The sequence below is a fragment of the Plectropomus leopardus genome, chromosome 15 (genome assembly GCF_026936395.1).
Source record: "Plectropomus leopardus strain MGB_pleo_1.0 chromosome 15, ASM2693639v1, whole genome shotgun sequence".
In the NCBI taxonomy this organism is placed as follows: domain Eukaryota; kingdom Metazoa; phylum Chordata; class Actinopteri; order Perciformes; family Serranidae; genus Plectropomus; species Plectropomus leopardus.
In genome coordinates, this window is record NC_142190.1 from 23,348,041 (window position 1) to 23,366,213 (window position 18,173).

An 18,173-nucleotide genomic window follows, 5' to 3' on the forward strand; every position below is an offset into this window, starting at 1 on the left:
AGACAGTGATTACATTGTCACTACAATGTAATTATGGATGCACTAACGTAATATACAATCACAATTACTAGCATAAAGAGTTGCAACACACGATGTATTTCCATCCACTGTTTTTATGAGCATTCCTTAAGTTTGTTTCGTACATTCCATAAACATGGAATATGAAACAAACATAAATGCTTAATTTCATCTGGGTTTCTGTAGGTTTTATCCAACATTTAAGGTTTGATTGACACTCTTTAAATTATGTAATCTCATTGCACCCTCCTGTCTGCAATGGTATAAAGGCACCTGACTGAAGAGTCTGTCAACCGTATGTTTGCATGACTAGTGCATGAAAACTGAAAACATAAATATGCATTTTCTGTTGCAGATTTTCCTGAAAATTTGGTTAAAATTTGAGCCACATATGGGTGGAAACCTAGAAATACCAAAGCGTTTAGCAGCTATAGAGCTACATTTTTCTAAGCAGGAGACCAAAAACAAGGCTACAAGAAAGCAAATTGACATTTCTTAGGTTGCCAGAAACACAGATGCAAATGCATAATTAAGTTGCACTGTTACTGCTGGATGTGTTAAGAAGCAATTGCTTGCTAACCAGTCCTCCATTTCTTTCTACCATACTACACCTGCCAACTGTATCACTGCAAGGAAAAAAAGGTAGTCACAGAAGGAAGTCTTTATCAACTCATGGACAAGAAGCTTGTGCTCATGGGAGCATAAGTTGTTAACATTAATGGCGTCCTCCTCAGCTGAGCTGTAACATTAGCTAGCTCAGTGATAGGTGATAGCTAGGTGAACTAGCAGTGGAAGCATGCTTCCTCTTGTGTGGTGATACAGTTGGCTGGTGTAGTTTATTTAAAAGAAAATAGTTCCTACATGAAAGTGTTCACAACAAGATCTGTGGATTATATTGAGTAAAAGGATCATCAATTCTGGAAAAAGTCATTGCTGTTGAGTTCAAACGCTTTTTTTGGTTCTTTGAGCACCACAAGCCTTCATAATATTAGAGAGAAAGCAAACATCTCTACAGCAGATATCGCCAACAACTCACACTAAAACAATCTAGATTAATAAATAGCACTACAGGTAAGAGGGGAAAAAAGTATTTAATTTTAGGGGAAATTGTCCCTTTAACAGGTGATTTATGGATCTTATTGCAGGTTTAAAATTGCATGAACCTCACTGTAGGCTGATAGACAGTCTGCAGTTAGCAAATAATTGTCAGAAAACGGGCAACATTAGTATTCAGAGTTGTGTTAATGACATTACTAAACAAAACCTGCGAGCTAAAACACTCCATAGACCTTCAGAAATGGGTAATTATCTGTGGATTTTTCTCAGCAACCCCTTCCATATTGCACATTTATTCAGTGTTAATATAAAAAAACATTGATTAGTGGAGCTTTAAAGTACTGTATTATGGGCTAAATGCAGAATGACTGCAGTCAAAAAAGAGTGCCAGCTGGGTAACATTTAATGTAACACAGACACATCCTGGCACTCTGTAAATTAGTTTGGGAATTCAGCACAGTGTGCTTGTCTAGTGGACAACGTTAATGAATATGAAACCTTAGGGCTGAAATGTACTTTGCCGGAGCACAGTACAGTAGGTACAGCAGCACAATATCGGACACATGCAATGACTTTATTCATTATATAAAAGCTCTGCTCATACTTGTATGACCTCTCTGATGCTGCTGCAAAGTTGCATTGTTTTTAACTTTTTGTTTAAGCAGAGTTCAGATAATCAGAAAATTGGCGCGACAATTATTGTTCTGTGGAGGTAGCAAAAAAGACCAGACTGCAGAGATTTCATCAGCGCCGTAGGATACATGAATGTGATGGATATTGCTGTGTGAGTTGAGTCTTTCAATAAGGCATTAAGACCTTTACAGCATTCTGGTGGGTGCAGAAAAAAAACGAAACTTGCCTGATTATAAAAGGACTCAGTGATTTCCAGCAAAGCAATCTATTGCATGAGAAAGAGGGCAATGACCTAATATGAGCTTGTAATATCTATCAGAACATGGAAAATGGGAGATAGGGGGGTCCAGCAGAGCAGAAATATTAAACATTCAGCAGAAGCCAACAGGCTTAGCTTGTGTTGACACATAGTGGAATATAGTAAATAAAACCTGTTTGCATTGCACTGGCATTACCTGGAATCAAATGTTAAATGTGTATGTTTTAAATGTGCCTGAAAGATACAAACAAGTTTATGCAAGTCAAATGCGGTGATGTATACACACCTGGCGGAGGTTTCGTGTCACTCGAACATCATGCCAGACATTGTCGTTGAACTTCCCTTTGGCCGGCTCCACCAGGGCCTCGAAAGCACCGGAGCCCAGGTTGATGACCAACCACAGAGCTCCATTCCTCAGGGACAGGTTGACATAGTCAGCTGACCTCCCCGTGTGAAGCAGCAAGCCGTTCCTCTGCAGGGTACGGAAGGACAGCGTGATCTCATCCAAACTGCTCTGAATGGGAGTCTGGGACAGGTTGTAGCTGAAGTACTCATTGCCTTTGAAGGTGGCCACTGACTCCTCCTGCCCTGAGAGGGGAGGAGAAGCATCTTAGATAGTTGCTTCAGTCTTCAGACTCAATTTTTATTAAACTGAATCAGAATATCCACCACTATTGTGACATGTTGAGATAGGTAAGTCTTTGGTGAACAAAACAAGATTAAAATGAGTAGAAAAGACTGCAGGTTTGTTTTTTGGACAAATATTTCCCTATCCCAAAAGCTAAGTTGAACAGACTGCGTAATTGTGGAGCTATTCACATATGCTACAAAATCACTGTACATACTGATGGACGAATGGGAGATGCATGTTGTCTGCACATTAAAGGTTAAGTCAAGTGATATTCCGTATTTTTACTTTTGTCGACAAATCCCATAAAAAGACTAAAACCAAAAATAAACTGATCCTTTTGCCCCTCAGATTCAAACTGTATTTAAACTTAAACATACGTTCAGTAAGCTGGCATACATGAAATGTACACGATGGTAAATATGACATCCCACACACAGAGTTACATCAAAAGCTACAGAAAATATATTTGAAGCAAAATTTGGAAAGCTACAGGACTACTTTGGAAAAATTTCTGTAACAATTTCATTACTCACAACCAAATTCCCTGACTTTTCCAAAACTTTCACAAATTCCATGATTTTACAGGCTTGGAAAAGGTGTTTGTGACATTTCATGACTTTTCCAGGTTTTACATTACTGTAAAATGTAAAATGCAGTTAAACTGAGTCACTGAAAAATGCACAATTTGCTCCTATATGAGTAAAGCTTGCTCAAAACTACAATACCCAGCTGTTTAAAGAATTGTGTAGCTTTTTTGAGAATTACAATATATGTTTCGGTCTTGTTTTTTAAAGATTAATATAAGGAAAAAACAGACTAGAAACAAGGTAGAGAAGCATCAAGAGACAGACTAACACATTGTTGGTTTTGTTTTTTTTTCATAAGATTCGTTGACAATAAGAAAAGTATAGAATAATGGCAGCCTTATCCTTTATTCAACTGTGACATTTAAAAAAAAAAACAATATGATGTGTCAACCTCTAAATAACACCTGCAGTTCAAATAATTTCCAGTGAGGATGTTAAACACACGGAGACTCAAACTATTTTCTTCTACTCCAACAAAGGCCAATTAGATAGACAGATAGACAGATAGATAGATAGATAGATAGATAGATAGATAGATAGAACGACAGATAGACAGAGAGATAGACAGACATAGATATCAGAAGATGTAATAAATGTTGAGACTGTCAAAGTCATCCTGACCGGAGACAGCGGCACTCTGAAGAAGCTGAACTCGGCCCCGCGGTGGCAAAAGGTCATGCAGCTTTATGTCGAACGCTGTATTGTGATTTTGCAGACTCCTCCTGTGGGATTTGTCTCGGCCCCATTGTTTACTGAATAATAAAACTTCTCTGAAAGCTTGCACACATGTACTTAACACATTCTGACAACCACTTAACAATACTAAAACCCACAGTAGATTTCACAATTTCAGTGCTGTGAGTGAGATTGTTTTATATTGAACCACAATATAATATTGTAATGTTAACTATTGTATAACACAGTTCTTGAACTCTGGTTTCGAGCCAGTTTAGACACCCCTTCCTTTTTGCTTGTTTGTAAGATACAGCGTTAAAGCCACTAAACAAGCTGTTTCGAGCTCGAAGGATAAGCTGTCCCTTAAGCCTATGTTTGTTTGTACAGTAAATGTCGGATTCTGAACTCCGGGGCCAATTTAAGCCAACAGGATCAGTGGTCCCATTAGTCTCTATTGTTTGAGCAGAGTACTTACTCAAGTACTGAGCAGCCAGCAACTTGTTCAGCTACTGTTGTTGAGCCTAAATGTGAAAGTTTGGCATATGACAGATGTTGAGCGTGAATCGTAAACAGAGATACAGGTGGAGAGTCAGTGCAGTGAAGGCAGCTTCACTGTATTGTGGCCTAATTTAGTGAAGTGCTTAGCATACATGTGCAGTTAATATCCCCGTAGGCTTGCTTCTAATCAATTATCTAAGAAGTTGTCTCATATCAGTCCAGACGATCTGCATCATATCCTGTGCATCTGTCACTCCCAGCTTTCAAAGACGTCACTAGCAGACGCGTGGATTGGAAACGTGTGGGTGGCTCAAAAGGCAGCGGGCCCTATCTGTGCTTTCCTGCTTACCTAAGAGGTGGTCCATTGTCTGCAGCAACAATGTTTACCAGCTTGTGAAAGAGGCAATACTGGCTGTGTTTGCTCTGAAACAAGATAGACTTTGGCTCGAACTCAGAGGAAATGCCATCAGAGACGCACCAGCTAAGAGATGCTGCTGGAGCACTTTATGCATGTTGCTGCCGACTGAGAGCAGAGCCATCAACTTTCTACCTTGGCCGCAGCTATAAGACAATTGCGGCGAACCATCTCTCCATGCAAATGCGTGGACAGAAAAAGAAGGCTCAGCAGAATACAATGGCAGCACCAACAATCTCTACATGCCTCTGCTGCTTCTCTTCTCATTGTCACATCCTGCTGCTCTGTGCTCCGTCTCTTACTATACATCATCCAGCCTGCACCCCATCCCTCTAAATTCAGGATACTAATACTGGTGAGTCCTTGGGGTGCTGTTCATGGCCAATCCAATGAAGTGTGCAGCATCCTGGGTGCCACTTTAACATTGGAGAAGTAAACTTAAAATAGCTAATAGCAGCTGGTGTTGCCCCCCATGTCCATGTCCAAACAGGATTATCTGTAAAGGTACTGCTCAAAGCTATATATTAGCTGCTGAGTGTCACAGCATGATGCACATCAAACACTGCAGAGGAAGAGGGTCTTGCCATCAGGTGGGAAGAAATTATCTGCTACTACTTCTTATTAGCCCACCTGTTCCAGTCTCTGTCGCAATTACGCTTTGCTGCAGTGGCTGCACCGCATGAAAATGTCAACATGTGGATCGCTCATTAATATTAAGCTTTACATCTGATTAATTTCAAAGTGGTCCAAAAGCCCTGGGCGCAGATGGCAGTTGCTGACTCCGTCTCCTGCTCAGGGGCGGAGGAGTCAGTTGTCGGCTGGTTGCACCCAAACATAAGCGAGGCAGTTTGGGCATGTGGATAGCGGGGCAGCAGTTTACCGTTGGTCTGGAGGCAGGGACGTGCATAAGCACTCGAGGCGGTCAGCGAGCTACACCTGTGCCTGAATAATCTTACCATTTACATCTGTGTGTGCACGCTAGCAAAGCATTCTGGGACACAAGCAGCCACATTTTCCTGAGAAGAGCTTTTGATTCATTTATAGAGTGTGCAGAGAAGACTGTTGTGTACATTTGATTGAGAATTAATCGTGGCCAAACAAATCAGATCAAATCAGAATAGTACTCCCCTGAGTGTCCCCTCAGGCTAAAGCTGGAACATTGTCAAATTTAATAACAAATGTTTGTCATAACATCACTGAATAAAACTTTGATGCCTCATACATATCCCATGAAGTCAGATGCACTTTACTTTGTCACTAATTGTTGCCGTGTTACGCCTGAGTGTTGCTCCGAGGCTTATTTCTATAAATCTTCTTTCCACAATCAATTACCAACTTCTTATTGATGCATGAAATGGAGCAATTACATTTAGGCCTAATTTCATGACAGATCACACTGTGTTTGGCCTTTGGGACACACTTACTGCATTACTAAATATTTCATATAGCAGCTACTACAGCAGACAATCTTATATGTTTGTTGAGGCGGTTGCAGCATACAGTACATCCAGCTGAGTTGTTCTGTCAGCACATCTGTCAGTAAACTAGGAGTGTAAATTGAACACTATCTTCTGGCCTTGTAAAGACTGATTACTACTTCTGTACATGAACAAGTTTGTCCCAAAACCTATAACCAAAGAATCCAGACCTTAATCTATAATGTCACAGTCGCGTATAGCCTCAAGCTGCACCATTTATAGTGGGTGAAAAACTGGCGTAATCAGACTGTGAAGTGTTCGCTTAAGCCTTTTCATCTACTGTAAATGACCTCAATATTAGCATTATCAGTTCTACACCAGAACATGTATGAGAACACCCAGGGTCCTGCTCTCATACACTCCTCTCATCTTCACCAATTTGTGTTCAATGGGAGTAGGAATTATTTAACTCAAAGATGACATATGAAGGCTTTTGAGTTTACATCTACAGGGTACTTGTAATGATATCTTATGGGAATACATATAGATTCATTTCAGCATTGACTGGACTAAAAATAAAACAGAATCTCTGTATGACTGAGTCTCTATGAACCTGTGAAAAAGTCACTGATACAGGAGCTGCAGTTGCTGCTGTCGCAATGGAGGGGAAAAGTGGGCCCGATTACCTCGAGCCCTGACGGGAGGAGGCCTCCAAAAAGCCTGAGAAGTTTGCTTTTGTGTGCATTTTTTTTTTATTTCTAAGTAATTAGTGCCATAACCAAATTAAAATGAGCTGAATAAATTGGCTGAAATACTGAAATTGGTATAAAAAAAATGGTGTAAGCTTTTGAAGGCCCCTCTCACCCCTTTAAGGCGCAAGTGGTTTAGTCTGCCCCTGCATTAGAATTTGTCACAAAATGTAGCGAGAGTGTCTGATTCTGTTGACAATCCAACATACACTGTCATGTCTTTCCCCAAGAATGGGAAATTAATATACCAAAAAAAGAAAATAATGAAAGAAAGGGAAAGAAAGCAAGCAGAAGGGGGCACAAAGACTGCTTATGCATGGGCCCAGATTATTGTGCTATACGCTCCTGGCTGGAACCAAACAAATAGGATTTATTTTAGTCAAAATTCAACCAAGAAAACAATTTTTCTCTAGATAATGATCTATGTAACATTTTGCTGATGAATAGCGTAGGCATTATTCTGCTGGAATGGGTCATTAATGCCAAGTCTCTGTGTTTAGAGAGTTTAGATTACACACTGATTGCCATGGAGACAAGATGGTGACCTTTTGTCGGAATCTCACAATACATGGCAGAAAACACAAAGCATAAATACGGCGGATTTCATGCAGGTCAGTGCCACCTGTACTTTTCAGTCAAAATGCCCTTTTGCTCTAATGTCCAAATATTTTACCTATTATTATGAATAATATTTCATGTTTTTATTCCATGGTTTAACATCACAGTAATGTTGCTTTACTATTACTCAGATGTTATGCAGCACCAGCGCTTGAGTTTAAAACAGTGTTCAAAATGATCAGAATGATATAACTTTGTTTTCTGAACAAGCACAGAACATCACAGCAGCGTCTCTTCTACTCTTGATCGTTAACCATAAAAAACCTCCTACTGCATGTAAAAATATCCCCTCCATCAGCAGTTTGATAGCAGTTTTCTTGAATCTGCTTAAATGAATATTCAACTCATTACAGCAATGTAGAAGTCATTTGAAGGAGATGTATTTTGCGACCCAATGACGAATGGTCTTACACATCCCATTGAAATCATCTTGTAACTTCATAAAAATCAAAGTTCTGCAAATAACAACCTCGAGAATGCAAAAAAAGAAAAAGAAATCCCTCTGATAACTGTATGTTCTGATCACTTTCACAAGAAGAATCAATAAACCGCTTTCTGTGCGGACCTGAAAGACATTTTTGGCATGAAATAGCTTTTTTATTTTTGACACCTGTTTTTTTTCCCCTTTGAAAACACCATGAAACCAAACCGAAGAGATGCTATGAGCATAGATGCATTACCTTGGCGAAAAACTGTAGAGGTCAAAGGTGATGTTCCAGTAGCTCAGTCAGTGGTCAGGACAAGGGTTTGACGGACAAAGATTGAGTGAGTAGTGAGCATAACATGACAGGAAGCAAAAACGAATAGGCAAGTATATGGAAAAAGAGGAGAGGAAATATTAGTGCAGCACAGTTAACTAAAATGATTTCAGGGGAAGGGGGGAAATGATCAGGTGGCTGGGAAGGAAAAGCAAAACCAATAGACCCCATACCTTGGCGGTTTAACATCAGGTGCGCCAGACCTTGAGGGAAAGAACAGAAAAAAGGATACGAAAACAGGAAGTTCATAAAGAGGTTCGGGAGAACAAAAGCATTGTCACAATGTTGGACTGCAGTTTGTGACAGACATCCTGGGGAAGGTACGGATGTCAAAGTTCAAAATTAAATATAAAGGGGAAATCAAACTAAAAACAGACAAACATCTCAAGGGAGGAGAGGGAAGGCAAGGAGAGAAAAAAACATCTTGATCGGTGCAACCCTGAAAGGTAGTTGCTCACAAAGATGCTTTTTTCGAAATGGAACACATACTGTATGTTTACTTGATGCAGACAGCGTTCGAGATGTATCAGATATACAGAAATCCTACTTCATAAAATAGCGTTAAAATATTTGGTAATACTAGCTCTATGATCTCTATCAGGGCTCTACAGGCTCAGGCACTCATCTCCTCACACTGATATTTGCATCTAAGTGTCCGGCCAGCTCCTTTGAGCCTATTTAACATTCAATCTGGCAGCGTTTTATAAAAGGGCAGAAGTGACACCATTCCTTATCCACTAAATCTTTCGCGGACATCGCTCTATTTCACTTAGGATTCACCATCTAATGGAGCTAAAAAGGTTTAGGTGGTGGAGCAATGATACAATGACATCATGTAACAGGGCACCACTAATGATCTGCGACACCTTAACGTATTCAATCTCAATATATATCCTCTATTTAACCAGGTAAAAGACTCACTGAGATTTAAAATCTCTTTTCCAAGAATGACCTGGCCCAGAGGGTAGCTTAAAACATGGTTTCAACAATAAATACAGACAAACAAATACAACTACCACATAAAACAAAGAGCGAGCACAACCTCCAGTTAATGAAGAAAGGAATGAAGAAAAGAAGAAAGGAGCTGCAACTTAATGCTGCACTGCGTTAAAGCCTCACTGACTATAAACTATCATAAAGCAGGTCAGCCAAGACAAAAATGCCACATCCCACCTCCATATTGTGTTGAGGCGGTACAGTGGCTGCTGCGCTGAACACTAACTGCACTGACCAGCACATGCAGGACTTAACAGTGTAACACTCTTACACACTAAGACAAACAATGTCCTCCAAACTAAATGTAACATGGAACGTTGCTGGACTGCTGACGAGTGCAGCATTACGATATTTATACAGGGAGCCAAAAGGAAAGCCATCGTACACTCTTAGAAATAAGGGTTCTTCCTGAGGGGCTGAGGCTCTACCCAGAACCATCTGCTTCTGAAGAACCCTTTTTTAAGGAAAAACAAGAAAGGTGTCTTTCTGGTTCCATTAAGAACCCTCTTCATACAAAGAACCCTTTTTGGAATTAAGGTTTCCTTACAGAATATTGAAAGCATGGGTGTAAAAAGACAACCAGTCAAATGTTTACCTGTATTTAAAATTGTACTTTTAAGTGTGGATGCATTTATTTGTGATTCCCTTAACCAAGTGGTCCTTTGAAATCTGGGCATATTGGCTTGATTTCTTTCAAAAACACAGGTAACAGGCAATGAGCAACTTAAGAAGAAATGATCCATAAATTAGCAAGAAATTTGGAAAAAAATAAAAAATAAAAAAATTATCTGAAAGACAAACAGAAAACACAAAGAAAACATGGAAGTTAAAAAAAACCTTCAAAAACCTTTAGAAAAACATTTAATTCTGATTGTTATAAATATGGTTTTCTGGAAACATCTACTGATTTCTTGCAATTTATGGGACATTTCTTGCCAGGTTGCTAATTAGGTCTGCTGTGTGGATATCTTTACTATCAAATCATGCCATACATTACCACCTGGTCTGCCGAAATTCTCGTTTTCTCTATGGGTATCCTGTACTAGGCATTTTATAATCAGTTCTAATTTGTAACTGAATTGAAGTTCCTTAGCCGACACTATTTTAAAAAAAATTAAGGCTTTAGGAGTAGTAGTGACAAAATCTCCACCCCCTAAAAACCCGATTGTAAACCTGATTGTTGTGGGATGAACTGGAACACATCAACCCCGGCTCTTAAGGAGCCTCCTGAAGCCCAAGGGCTGCTGGAGGTGGTTCATTTGGCCCCAGGCAAATCTGCCAAGCTACAACCATGATTAGTGAGACAACATGTAGGGTTTCTGTGTAGAACCACCATATAAGCTCTGGTTCTTGGACTGGTTCCATTCAGGAGCCTTGGATCCTTGGTGCTATCTGGCGAATCAGCCTGCATTTCCACCAGTTTTGGGTGGAACCATGGGAATCGAGGAAGCGTCATCAACGAAGCGTGTTGCACAATGCACAACAGAAGACAACAATAATAACAAGATGGCAGGTCGCACTGATTACCTGCGAGCATTCGTTCTGTTATTGCAGAAATTTGTTTTGTAAGAAAATTGTTGAGTGAACCAACTATTCATGATAAGAACACACAAAATATAATTTCCTGCAAGACTCTATCCTCTTTTCAACCCTGAGAATATGACACCCAGACAAATGTCATTTCAGCTCCCGCTTGGGGTCAAGGAAAACCTGCTATTTTTTGCTTCCAGCTGGGTAAGCCACTTTTTGGGTTCCAAACCAATTTATTTATGGCCAAAATTCTCTCTACAATTCAAAGTTAGGTGTGCGAACCAGAAATGAACCCATTCAGTGTTAGTGGAAAAGGAGTATTATAGGTGATTCTGGGTGGAACCTTTCACAGATGTATCTTGGTATAACCCTTTATGTTGGGTTCTAGGTAGAACCCTTTGAAATTTTTGTAATAAATACCTGTTTCTACCAAGAAAAGAACTGGTTACTACATTTCATTTTTTACTATTCAGAGCATTACAACAAAAAATTAACAGGGCCAGAACCCAAAAAGTTGGTTTTCAACCAAACAATTACAGGTTTTTCTTGACCTGAAGAGCAAACTGTGAAAATATCTGTGGGCATGTTGTATTCTACAGGTTGGAAAGAGAGGATGGCAAAAAGCAAGGCACCAATGGAGAAGTCAAGTAAGAAATTGTCATACAAAAAAGAGTGTGCAGTGGTCTCATTAACAGTTGATTTATGCTTGTGTTTTGGTTTGAATCAAATATCTGTAATAACAGAACAAAAGTTTGCAGATAATCACTGTAATACACAAATTTGCTGCAAATGTCTATTTCTGTTGTGCATTGCACATCACCCTCAATTAATGACACATCCTTGATTGCAATGTTTCTGGCTGGTTTGCTAGATAACACTAAGGTTCAAAGAATCCTGAACATAAGCAGTCCACGACCCAGAGCTAATTTGGTGGAAAAGGTTACCAGTAACCAAAACAGGTTCTCCTATAGGGACCAGCCATAAAACCACATTTGGTTCTAGTTGGGAACTGTATTTCTAAGAGTGTAAATGCATGGAAGCAACGTGAAAATACACTGCAGCCTATCAGTCACAAGATATTGCTGAGCAGTTGCAGGTGACGGCCTGCACTCAGTGCGGCGATCAAAGCCTCAGCCTCAGTCTCACTTCTACAGCTTGTCCTCTGTGAGGCACAGACACAGAGAAGCACTGACAAATACCTCAATAGTCCGGCCAGAAATTATATGGCATACCTCAGCTGCTCCTCTTGCCAAAAAGGAGATGGGGATGATACAATGCACCACTTCTGCTGAGTACATGAGCCCCACTGTGCCAGCCAACACAAACAGCTCTCATCAGTGCATCAGCGCTCGAAGACTCATACAGCAAGTCACTCTCTCACAGTTCAAGTCCCCGTACAGTCATTAGGTAAAAAATCTTACGAAGAAGGCTGGTCGGTACAAATCTCCTCCACACGTTCCGATGAACAAGGCTGTTCGTGCTGCAGCTCTCCGTGTGGAATGGACATGATTACCCCTGGGAGGGTCCTTGCCTGCCAACACGTAGGCTTTTGATACAGTGTGTCATTGCAAAGCCTGTGACTGAGCCTCTGCTTAGACAGGATTCAACCACAACCCTGTCTACGCAGCAGACAAAGAGCTGCTGTGTGCACCCCCACTGTGGCTCTGCAGTCTGCACGACAAGCCGCCGTATGTACATGTAGAAACAAGGCATAAACAGTGTTACTGCACATCCCCTTTCCTCTCATCACCTCTCAGGTGATCTCATTCTCACCAGACTGGACCTGAGCTTGTCTCCTCATGGTGTCTGCATCTTCTGCCAATCCTTTTGCTACAAAAGACACAGCACATCACTCAGCAGAAGTATAACATGGCAGTAGCAGCAAGGGGCTAAAAGAGGAGCTTGTTTATCATTAACAGTGACAAAGACACATCCAGCAGCGGCAGGTTGGAAGCCACCACCAGCGGAGACAGCAAGAGCGATTTCTGATAAAATCTCTTTCCATTTCTTTGTGTTGTGCTCATGTGCGAAGGTGGAGGGGTGGGTTTCCTATTATCCAACTAATAAGAAGAAGCAGTCACAAGGCCAGAGGCCATCGCTTCGTCAAGTGGGGAATACCCCGTCTAACCCCTCACTCTGGTGATTTCTGTGCAGCTGGAGAAAGAAGATTTGACCCAAAGGATTCACAGCTATGATGACTCCACACACTTCTGATTTCTGTCGAGCACTGGGGCGAGAAAAAACTGACCTGCATCCCTGACTAATCCATCGCTGACTAATGGAGACTGATGCTGGTGACCAAAACAGGCCAGGGCGGGCAGCACTTAACAAGCGCCTGAGCCAACAAAGTCTTCTTGGACTATGTAGTTGTCATTCGAGCAGTTGAAGAAAAGTGGATGGGGAGTGGTGTTGTTGCTGGCCTTGTATGGGGGCAGCCACCCTTTGAATATGCTCATCCTACTTGGCTGAGCCTCACATCCAAATCTCAGTGTGTGGAAATGCAGAGATAACTGGCTAGACCTGTAGAGTCCCATTGGAGGGGAAATAAACCGCCTTTCCTACCAGTTTAATCTACCAGTTTTCTATTTTTAGATAAGATGCAACCTTAACAGTATAAGAAGAGTTTAAGGGCAAACAGATTTATAACCAGGCGATGGAAGCTCATTTTATTAAAATGTTAGCATGTTGCTTTTAGGATCCTTTTGACTTTGCCTCTTTAAATATGTTTCAGTATTTTATAAAATGATCCACTCTACTAGCTAAGGATGTTTGGAATGTGTAAATTGCCCGATTTACCTTGTGGATATAATGTTATTGATCATTTCATCATGATTATCCATAAGGGATTGAGAACAGCAATCGTTTGTAGTAATGTGTTTGCTGTTTTGAATTATGCCTTCAGTCCTCTACATCTGCTGACATTGAGTAAATCCATAATGAATCGACTTAATGTGTTTTCAAACCCTCCAGCATGTTGCGCTACTGGTAACACCCCAATTAACGACATAAGCACTGGTTTGAAACTAGAATGATGGAGGTTGGAACCAGAGAGATCAGGGGTCAGATGTATAAAACTCCGTGTAGATTCACAGCGAAAACTGTGCGTACACACAAAGGCAGATATATGCATACATTCTTTTGGTCAGATTTATAAAACTATGCATATACGCCTGATTTTGTTTTAGAAATCTTGACAATTGTGGCGTTGGATGCACGTGTATGAAACTCACTTCTGCACCCACAGTTAAATGCATGTAGAAACGCCCAGAAACATTTGTTTGCATATTGATACTTGTGCCCCTCCACCATCGATTAGGCCTGTCAATGAGAAGGTGCTTTTTAACCATCTGTGTTGCATCTATGAGGTTCTTCTATGGTGCCAGAGCAACCGTCATTACATACAGCTGGGGATATCGGTAGCATCCATACCGCTAATTTATCATATTTCTTCAAATCATCACTGCATAAAATCTCAATCATTACTAATATTAAATGTCAAAGGGATGATCAATGATTCATTCATAGCACTTATGTTGAAACTGTATAACGTGCTTTACAAGATCACTAAATGATCACTAACAGGGAGATGAATGTCAGTTTAAATTATTATGAGTTCATCACACATAAATATTCTATAAATTAAATTTACACATGTGCCTTGGATTGACATGTTACAGAACATTGTAGCCTGCAAAAATAACAACACAACCAGTGAAATTAGCAAACAAACTAAAAACAATCTACTATCTGTCTCTCACTTAAAATTTAATCTGCTCCTTATTGTTTTACCCACAGCTATCTCTGCAAAAACTGTGTGTACGCCTGGTTTGAAGAATGCACAAGGTGTGCACATTCTTCATTTATAAAGACCAGTTTGTGGATTGAAAATGCATACACACATTTTTTTTTATGCATACATATCATTTATGCATCTGACCCCAGATGTTTTCTGTGCTTTATGATTTACAAGCTAGCAAGGGGAAATTACATAAAAAACACTAAGTACAATAATATTCTTATGAGTGCTGCCATGCCAGCATAAAATAAATAACTTTTGTTTTATGTATCATAATAATCTATTATATATAAATATAACATGCATGTGTTTCTTTATACTGTTGACCTTTAAACCTATTAGCCTCCACCGTATTATTTTACAACCTCAGATTATATCCTCATGTTAAGTATGCTGAAGTTTTATTTATTTGTTTTCTTTTCTTTTGACAAATATTTCGATTTTTTTATGTCACTGAAAGAAGTCATAACATAATTTATAAAAACTAGAGTGTATGAACATTTTTTTATCAATAAATTTGAGAAAGAGAGTCAGTGGTCCTACTTAAGCAGCTAAACACATCTTGATTTCACTTTCCTAATCACTCACGACAGTGTGAACTTTTGGAAGCACTTTTAACAAGGAAAACACTGCTATCTAAGTAACTTTAATTAAACAAATACAGTGGGAAAAAAACAAATACAGATGTGGGAGGACCTCTCAGTCATTATTGTGACATTAATTAGCGAGCATCTAAGAAGAAAGAGCCATTGCGCGAGGATTAGGATTTGCCAAATTTGTTTTTCCGTGAAAAAGTACAGTATTATGGAGCCTGTTGTAATGAGGGATTAGACCAAGGTCACTGCTGCTGAAAGATGCGAGCCCGCCAGGACCAGCTGTGTCCTTTCTTTGGAAGATTTCTACACTTGCGTTGTCATCCCTGTACTTCTTAGTGTGTCGTCAATGTGTGCCTACACATGAAAACCTTAAGGGAAAAAAAAAATAAAGAAACAATGTGTTTGCGCTCGACACACGTGTAAGGTTTTCCTATATGTTGGAGATATTTCACCCTCTTCTGTATCCTTGTGAGGTGGCTGTCCTTATCTCACTTTCACAGACCTGTTTTTTTTTTTTTGCACATAAAACATCAGAGGGTGCTGCACTCTTTTGGCATTAGAGCATGCCCCGCCATGGCCTTTGTCCGCACAGATCAACGGGAGCCCACACTGCATACTGTAGATGTGAACAACTCAGAAGAACTCACCTGCTGTTCCAATGCCTTCAAGCAGTTCCTCAGACAAATAAAGATAATTCCCGCACCACTTAAAACCCACAGCCAAAACCAAATATAGCATACGGGTTACCATCTTTGCCTTCTCTGGGGAGAGGAGCTAACGCATAGACTCGTCTATTTCCGTCGCTGCAAGGACATCAAAGACTTGCTGCCAGATAGCACATGGAGTTGTATGAAGGATAGGAGAAAAAAAGGCATCTGGTGAGAGTGATTTTGCTGTTGTCATTGTTGTTTTCATGCATTCTGCATTGGGGGATTGTCTCCATGTCAAGCTTTAATCCAATAAACATTCTGATGTGCTCTCTTTGCGGCATGTCATTTAATAATGCCTGCCTTTTTGCTGTGAGCAGAGCCATGCCATCTTTGCTCTTATTAAGAATGATTAATGCTTGTTTTTGGAAAAAGTGCCGAGATGAAACCTATTAACTGTTACTGAAGCGTACAACCTTATACCACAGTCACTAAGTCTTACTTAAGTGCTGTTTCAGATACAGAATCTATACCCCAAAACATGCATCATCTTTAACAAAATATTACTGTAAAATAATCTATGCAAGTGTTATGATAAATGCCATTCTACACTCATGTCTTCCTACTTGCACTCTGAACAGCCTCTATACATTAAGACAAAAGTGTTTTGCAATTTTAGGTGTATTTTGCTGTTATACGCCAAACGAAAGTGTCACAAGCAGGATATCGCAGAGCAGGTGTGCATGGGTCGGTGCATTTTGAGTCAGTAACAGTGATTTATAATGTGCAGTGGTTCAGTGCACATTGCGCTGGTCTCCAGAGCCTCTTGGCTGCCCTTTCACCAGAACCAGCAGTCCTTACTGGGGAGATGGATGTCTCGCTCCGGTGCCGACTAAACAAATCTCCCTCCTCGCTTTCAATCTTCATTTCACGTTCAGTATGTGCACCTCATTAGAAACCAATCCTGTTTAATCGCGGTCCCTTAAAATGCTGCCAATAACGAGTGAAATGTCTCTTTTCCTGCCAAAGCCGATTTGTTCCTCTTACGAAAGTAATTTTTAAATGCACCTCTGAAAAAAAAAAAAACATCGTTGTGCAAACAATATTACAATTTAATGAAAGTCAAGGCTTCAGCAATCAGCCATGTTATGCCAGAGGATGCCATCATGTTTGAGTTTATTCCACATATTGACCTTAATGTCATAAAATGGCACGATGACTTGGGTAAACCTTAACATTAAACGGTAGTTTAGATGAAGAAAATGTGTGCTACAGAGAGAGGAAAAATACAGAGGTTATAAATAATGAAACAAAGCATGTCTGTACAGTCATTTTTTTCAGTGATGCAATATATGAATGCTCCCCATATTGAGCAACACCCACGCACTCTGCAGACCTCTCCAGTCACCTTGAACGCACTGACTTTATATACAATGAGCATTCAGCACATTAAGCACTTTTCCCATAGTGACCTCGTGACCAGTGATAGTATATCTCCTTTCAGCTTAATTTGTTGGATGTCAGAACTGCAGTCCAAACCGACAATAACAACCTGATAATAACCGAAACACACTCTCACACACAGTGATGCTGTGGTAATAGCCTTTGCAAATAAGAGCATCACAAAAAACAAATTATGCTAATCATTGTGCTCATTATATAATGCATTGTCTTACCTTCTACTTCTCTCTGGACAGCTGTAGGAGAATAAAGACAAACAGACATATTTAATGTTGCTTTGCGTAATCTTGATGCTTATTTTCATACCAGAACATGAATGTTGATGGACACATATATCAGCCAGAGCCTCTGAGTTTGATCATTTGCTCTGGCAGTATAGCTGTGCATTAACATCACTGACAGTTGATTTGTCAAATAATCCAGGATAGAGTCAGTTCATAAAAATGCAGGTTGTGATTAATGATGATGACTTCAAGAGACATGGCCCAAAAAATTAGTGAGGAATCATTCAAAAAGTTAAAAGAAAAATACCTGAAAATAAGCAAAAAAAGGAAAGTTAAAAACAAAAATAAACAAAAAAATATTAAAGATGTGCTGAAAATTATTATTATCTTTTAAAAGTATACTTCCTGACATCTTGGTCATTTCCTTTTTTGGCAAAGAAAAAAAAAAATTGCTCAGGTTTCAAGGGGTTAACTAGCTTGTGAAAGGCGTATGAATGCAGCACAAGAAAATTGATGTTGATCATGATTTCACAGGGTTAAATAAGGGAACAACTGCCAGAATCCCCCTGTGTCTTTTTGGCCAAGAGAGTCACCTCAATGACCCCTGA

The 18,173-nt window shown here is 39.9% G+C and overlaps 1 protein-coding gene across 5 annotated transcripts in view; it reads right to left on the bottom strand.

Annotated features, from left to right (window-relative positions):
• The window catches only part of nrxn2a (neurexin 2a), a 159,588-nt gene that overhangs the window by 106,040 nt on the left and 35,375 nt on the right, over nt 1-18,173 (bottom strand). For 4 of the 5 annotated variants that reach the window (XM_088088851.1, XM_088088849.1, XM_088088848.1 and 1 more), the window contains exons 3-4: nt 17,557-17,577; nt 2,253-2,554 (exon numbers count right to left, since the gene is read on the bottom strand). In XM_088088851.1, the coding sequence (XP_087944977.1) occupies nt 2,253-2,554; nt 17,557-17,577 (323 nt within the window). Of the gene's footprint in view, nt 1-2,252; nt 2,555-8,237; nt 8,250-8,488; nt 8,519-17,556; nt 17,578-18,173 lie in introns of all 5 variants that reach the window. The other variant, XM_042499087.2, reaches the window with a different exon arrangement.